Genomic DNA, 7,250 nt, shown 5'->3' with positions numbered 1-7,250 from the left:
GGTTTGAAAGCAACTATGCTAGCACAAGCATTTATGTCTGTGATTTGTGGGCTTAATCAATCGATGATTTTCCATGAATGGAAACAGTGCTAATAATTTCACTCAAGTAGGGATGATTTGATTTTTGTGAAATTTTACTTTAGAAAATGAAACACTGCTCATGTCTGAAGCATTAAGCTGCAATGTAATCAAAATAATTATTTTTAGCATATTTAAAAAAAAAAAAGTTCCTTGAAAATAATTGGATGGGCCATTGTTAAAGGCCCCCCCATTCGTTAATGGATTGGTTACTCTCCTATGTGTTGAGTTACTGCATGGCTTAAGGACCTAAAAGCAGTTCCCTCCATTTTATTCCTTGTTTTATTTTAAAATGCATCCTGTTAACAGATATTAACAAGCTGGTGACAAACAGATATTTACACATAAGAGATTTATTAAATATTGATTTATGTTTCTTTTACTATGTGTTGTGCTGGATGCACGGTCATCCAAAGGCCCAACACTCTTTCTTTTCACTCTTACATTCTTCCCATATTCCTACCTCTCCCTTCATTGATGTGTTTTCTCAATGAGAAAACCGATGCAAACTGCCTCTCAACCCAAAGTCAGGAACTTCCTCAAATCTGAACTTCTGGGATGTCCATGAGCAGGTTAAAACATCCAGATATTAAAATGTTGGTTATAAAAATGATGTAAAACTGGATTGACCCACCACACCACAGCAAGGTCAAAGGTCATAATTATGGAGGAAGGGGGGTGGGGGTGGGGGGGGGGGGGGGTGAAAAGAGACCTATTCTGATTTGGCCTTAGAAATCGATCGAATTTGACAGAATCCATAACAAAATCAAATGCCATCTTTCATTAACCTTAATCAAGCTTTTTCTATGTTGAGTATAGCCTCAGTTTGACTGGTGCCAGTGTGATACATTCTGGGTGCTGTGTTTGATGCTGTCAATTGGCCTTTAGGAGGCCTCACGCGGCCCACTTTACTGTTTATCATGTTTGTTTGTTTTTACTCTTTCATCCCCATCTTTCCACCTGCAGCCTTGTAAATACCCGCTGCTGCCACCAGGTGGCGACAAGGCCCATGTTTGTTTGTCGCTTGTTGTTGACGTAATGAACGCGACCGTCTGAGCTCGGTCGGCAACCTTTTGCACATGACCGACCAACTAAATCTATTATAATTTGCTCAAAATACGCATACAGCAGGTGACAATGATTCCTATGAGGAGAGCTATTCTGATAGCAGTGCGGACAAAACACTGCAGGTTCTTCTCTGCCTCGCAAAGTAACTGGAATGCCAGAAAAGTAAGTAGCAGGCTGACAGTTACCCAACAACTGCTAGTTATAGTTGAATAACACGACGAGTAATTTGTACTTCACTGTATTTCATAGCTTTCAATTGATAGAATTCTCGCTCTGTTTGTGTGTGTGTTTCTGTGTCAGTCACTGACTTCCCATCTCTTTCTAAACGCACTCCTACTCCTGTGGGTCTCTCTACAGGGCCTGGTGCTGGGGGTGTACGAGAGGGAGGGTGAGGAGGTTGGCAGCAACCTGACAGAGGCAGCGGCACGTTGGGACAAAGCTCTGTCCGGGAAACTTTCAGAACTGCTGAAAATGTCAGTCTGCAATGTAACACGCCACTGAGATCATCTTCATTCTGCGTGTCTGAAGTGTTTCGTGTTTTCAACTGTTCACTGATATTATTCTGGGTTCCACAGCTCTGGTCCAGCTCTGAAGAAAGGCAAAACCAGAATATTTTATGGGGTCCACGAGGTAACAAGCTGCAACAGACTGTAACTGGGGTTACCACAGAGTCAGACATAAGATGAATAACATGTCGTCAATTCAACGGTAGAGTAATCTTCTCTGTATCTGCTCCAGGACTTCCCATGCGTGGCAGCAGTCGGGCTGGGTAAGACCACCGCAAGTGTGTGCGGGGCGGAGAACTGGGACACCTGCAAGGAGAACATCAGAGAAGCAGTGTCAGGTGAGACACACGCCTCTACTCAATGCGTGGGAATCATAGTGTATGTGTGGTTGTTTGTCTTTTTGCTGGCAGGCTTATAAATGGTTTGCGTATTCATCTGTGTGACTCCAGCGGGCTGCAGGCAACTTCAAGACCTGGAGGTGAGCCATGTGGAGGTGGATGGCTGTGGGGACGCGCAGTCGGCAGCAGAGGGCGCCGTCCTGGGTTTGTTTCAGTATGACCAGCTCAAGTCCAAGAAGAAGACCAAAGTAACAACACAGCTTCATGGAAGGTAGACTGACAAACGGGCTATCACCCAAAGATATGCACACAGAATTCTGTTTGGTCGAGTTTGGTAAAGTACAGATGTGCAGCTAGCAGCATGCTGTTTTTTTTACGTGATTATTCCTATAGTCCCGACCTGGCAGGGTGGGAGAAAGGAATCCTGTATGGAGAAGGACAGAACCTGGCCAGGCTGCTCATGGAAGCTCCAGCCAATCACATGACTCCTACCGTTTTTGCAGACACCATTGAAGAGAAACTGGCGCCGTATGCCGAGCGGGTCATAGTTCATAAGAGGTGAGTGTGTCTGTGTGCATCATTGTCTTTTATACAGTCGTTGGTTCCGCTCAGGTAATTTGAGTTGACAGGAGTCATTCCATGAGTGCTGATATATACACTATTCACTATGTGTCACTCTGCTTTACTGGTGTACTAATTTAACAATGTATGTCTTGGTAGTGGCATCCTGAGGGAACTGTTGTTGTTGCTGGAGACAAATTGAAGGCAAAAATCATAATCTGTTGTCTCAAATTACCATTACTTGATAAATAGCTATGTTGTATAACTGTTGTAGATCATGCTCTTATACTCTGTATCAGCACTTCCTCTCCAGTGTGATTGCTTAATTAAGATGATGTGTGTCAGTGTTTCTTTCAGGATAATTGTTTTGAGGTCTGGAAAGCAAATGAATGAAAAGAGTTTCTGTTGACTCCCGCTTACCTCGTAAGCTATGTGTTTGTGTGGCTTGTGTAGGCCGCAGGCTTGGATAGAGGAGCATCAGATGGGAGCGTTCCTTAGTGTATCGAAAGGCTCGGAGGAGCCGCCTGTCTTCTTGGAGCTGCATTACAACGGCTGTCCCGACCGTACCAAAGCCCCGCTGCTGTTGGTCGGCAAGGGCATTACCTTTGACAGGTAAACCATAACCACACTCGCACTCAGCATCACACTCTCACCCCGTTGGCCAATAAGATATCTGATGAACCGCCTGGATCTTAGAAGGCTAAACACACTCTTGCATGATGTTCATGTGACGTTCTTCCTTTTGTTTCACTTTCATCTCTCCGCTCTCTGTCTGTCTCCCTCTGTCTCTGTCTCTGTCTGTACTAGTGGCGGTATTTCTCTGAAGCCGTCTTCTGGTATGGATGCAATGCGAGCTGATATGGGAGGAGCCGCCACTGTGTGTGCATCCATTGTCACAGCAGCAGCGCTCAAGCTGCCAATTAACATTATTGGTGAGCTTGTTGACTCAAAATACCCTGGAACATACTGTGTTTTTTCTGTCATGCTTCATGGATGAGAAAGTGTGTGCGTGTGTGTGTCTGTGTTGCTCACTTTATGGGCATGTTATCAGTACTCTGCTTTTTTGGTATGGGAAAAACGAAAGCTGCATTAATTAACCCATACTTTGTGCAGATACAAAAACAAAAACAAAAGTTGTGTGACCCACACTCCTCGCCATTATAACTAATGACAATAGATGCACCAAACAATACATCACTAAAAGCTGCAGACACCAGAAACTCCCACAATAAAACTGAAACTCCTTAAAAAGAAAAGGGGGGGGGGGGGGTGGCGGGTGGCCGAACATGTCAACACATCCTATCTTACTTACTCCACTACTGACACCATCTTTCAGGTCTGGCTCCCCTGTGTGAGAACATGCCCAGTGGGAAGGCAACTAAACCTGGTGATGTTGTCAGGGCCCAGAATGGAAAAACCATACAGGTGAGTGGGAAAAAAAGTTACCCATAATCTTATCTTGTGTCTAAATCATGTAGGTCAATGGATTTGATATTGTTCCTCCATGTACAGGTGGATAATACAGATGCAGAGGGCAGGCTGGTCCTAGCTGATGCTCTCTGTTATGCTCACACCTTCAACCCCAGTGCCATTGTCAATGCTGCTACGCTAACAGGTGGGAACATGAATATATATAACGTGTTTAAGGCTGATTTATTTATTTATTATTATTTTATTTTATTTTATTTTATTTATTTGTTTATTTATTTATTTATTTATTTATTTATTTATTTTTATTATTATTATTATTATTATTATTATTATTATTATTATTATTATTATTATTATTATTATTATTATTATTATTATTATATATATTTTTTCCACATAGTCAAATCAAGAAAAAGAAAAAAATCAAGTGGATAAAAAGGTTGTGCAGGTAGTAGACAAATAACCCTAATGGGGGTCTCTCACCTCAGAAATGAAACCAATATTAACAACAATTTAATCAAAGCATACAATATAAACAAAGACTAGAGAGAAAAAGCAACCAAAATAAAACATGTTGCATGAACGATATATGGAAAATATAATATGGCTTTCATAATAATGGGTAAACATTAAAAAGGTGGCTTCTGTCTTCAAGGGGCAATGGATGTCGCTCTTGGCTCAGCAGCAACTGGAGTATTCACAAACTCTGACTGGCTCTGGGAGAAGCTGCACACGGTATATGCACAACACAAACACACCCCCCCCCCCCCCCCCCCCCTTACACATGATGGTTTCTCTTGTCTCTCGGCTCCGGCGCTGACGAGTGTTGTGTGTCCAGGCCAGCGTTGTGACAGGTGACAGAGTGTGGCGGATGCCTCTGTTTCAGCATTACACCAGACAGGTGACTGACAGCCAGCTGGCTGACCTCAACAACGTCGGCAAGTACAGCCGGTACGTATCTCCCTACCATCAGCCCATTCCACCTCACCTCCTAAAAGACATGTTTGTGTGGCCGAGGAGTTAGCCTGGTGGCTTTCAAACATGTGACCAGTGTGGCTGTTTATTCCCTCCTAGTTCTGGCGGTGCGTGCACAGCAGCTGCCTTCCTGAGAGAGTTTGTCACAGTTACTCATTGGGCCCATCTGGACATTGCCGGGGTGATGAGTAACAAAGACGAAGTTCCCTACCTGAGGAAAGGCATGTCGGGAAGGCCAACGCGCACGCTGGTGGAGTTTGCTGCTGGGCTGGCCCACCAAGGCTAAAGGATGGACACTACCTTAGGTGGCATATGATTCTCAGCCCTCGAGCGCCCTGTCCTCCCGGAGGTCAGGAGGTCATCTCTCCGCAGAGAGAGAAAGAGAACTCACGGCCAAAGTTTCAAGCTTTAGCACACATTTTACTGCTAGGATTGAAAGTACCACATTTTCTTGGCAGAGCTGTGAACCTGATGGTAGCAATTTTACAACCATCTTAATTCTTAACCCCCCCCCCCCCCAGATTTCTTCAGATAAGATGGACACTACCACAATTACAAATAAGAGCCATGAATATTATTGACCTCTGTCCATATTGTATGAATGTAAACCTGAAGCAGTCTACAAAACCAGTGTCTATAAATGTGGGGGTGAGGATTTTTTAAAGTAATTTATGCAGCTTCTCTTTTCTAGGCCAAGCTGCAACGTAACACAAGACAGCTTGAATATTTTTTGCATTACTGTAAATGCTTAGACTTGACCTGTATTTAATAAATAACTCATAATAATAATATGAACTGTACTGTTAATAAGTTACATTTCTCTTTCATATTGTGCTTTTGTTTGAGAAAAGATAGAAGCTATTCACCTTATGTAGCCCCGCCCACTTGACCCATAGAGACAGTCCGCATGTCTGGGAACGCCCACAAAATGTTAAACGGCTGGCGCGCGATTGGGGTAAAACCGCCGATATATCTCATGGGCTGACTCACCAAAAGACGGTGCTGCGGCTCTAAACTACATGTTTGGGGGTTCTAGAGCAGAACACAAGACATCTGCTCAGATGTGCGTTTACTGCGGTGGTTAAATCCCCGATCTTGTCTGCCTGGGCTGGGCTATCAGCTAAATTCTAACTTTGCTGAATGGATAGAACGGGGGAATTTACCCCACCCTGACCACGCCCCCCAGCAAGGCTGAGCCAGCTAACCCAGCGTCTATTGTGGGCGTTCCTAGAGCCTGTATGGGCATTCCCAAACATGCGGACTGTCTCTATTGTGTCACGACTTCTTGTTCAAAACGCCCGCTATTGTACCCCATGGTTGTACCTGCTCAAACTACTCTGACTCACCTGTCACTGACTCACATATCCAATATTATCAAGCTCCGGCCGGCCTGGGCCATTACAGAGCATGCCCATACAGAGCACGCCCCTATGTACAGAGCACACCCATAGGCGAGGAACGATTTCGAGAGCGGGACTGGAACAATATTATCCAGCTCCAGCTGGAGCCAGTACAGAGCACGCCCATAGGCGAATCCCTCTGAGCACCTCAAACAAACAACAGTCCAAAGCGCTGTGATAGTGCTCCTTCCCAAACAAGAAAATGTTACACAATAAGAAAAGAAATATGGCATGTTTTTCATATTCTCACAAAGCAATCTAGATGGATAAATAGTACTACAGGTAAGAGGAAAATGTAGCCTATGTTTAATCTTATAGGGTGAGGTGTTCCTTGAACAAACAACGCTTTTACATTTCTATATACATGGTATATCATAATTATTACATCTTTATTATCACACAATTACCCCTATTATCATGTTAGTAAGCTGTAATGTAAAGTGCTACCAGCAGTTCCTTGACAGCCTATTTGTATCCTGCTTGTGTTTTTGCCAATGCCATACAGGCAGAAAATGTAATGCTGACCAATGCTGACAGTTAATAAATGTGAAGGAAACACTGGGAGAAACGGAGAAGGAAGTGGACATAGGAAACTACACGATAGCGTGCTCTGCAAGGACGAGGTAATGTAAGTAAAAAAAGATATAACATTACGATTAAGTTTTACAAATGTAAAAGTTACGATGGACACATTTCAATTTAAATGGTTGTTTATTATTTTAATTGTCCTTTTTTTTTTTTTTTTTGCTTATGGTTGTGCTCTGTACCATATATCTCATTGCTCTGTACTACTTAGGGGGCGTGCTCTGTACTTAGGGGGGGGCGTGCTCTGTACTTAGGGGGGCGTGCTCGGCACTGGCCCCGGCCGGAGATGGACCAATGGAAGACAGCAT

The 7,250-nt window shown here is 43.7% G+C and overlaps 1 protein-coding gene across 1 annotated transcript; it reads left to right on the top strand.

Annotated features, from left to right (window-relative positions):
- The first annotated feature begins 1,176 nt into the window (after positions 1-1,176).
- Positions 1,177-5,719, top strand: lap3 (leucine aminopeptidase 3). Its single transcript, XM_083656305.1, has 13 exons — positions 1,177-1,308; positions 1,504-1,619; positions 1,722-1,776; positions 1,885-1,990; positions 2,102-2,261; positions 2,384-2,548; positions 3,005-3,163; positions 3,359-3,483; positions 3,888-3,976; positions 4,064-4,166; positions 4,638-4,717; positions 4,821-4,933; positions 5,057-5,719. Exons 1-13 carry the CDS (start codon positions 1,216-1,218, stop codon positions 5,241-5,243), a joined length of 1,551 nt encoding a protein of 516 aa, XP_083512431.1. The 5' UTR covers positions 1,177-1,215; the 3' UTR covers positions 5,244-5,719.
- Positions 5,720-7,250: the final 1,531 nt, after the last annotated feature.

Source organism: Poromitra crassiceps (genome assembly GCF_964638095.1).
Source record: "Poromitra crassiceps genome assembly, chromosome: 19".
NCBI classification, from domain to species: Eukaryota; Metazoa; Chordata; class Actinopteri; order Beryciformes; family Melamphaidae; genus Poromitra; species Poromitra crassiceps.
The sequence above is the reverse complement of the archived record's forward strand: the minus strand, read 5'-3'. Positions and strand labels throughout refer to the sequence as shown.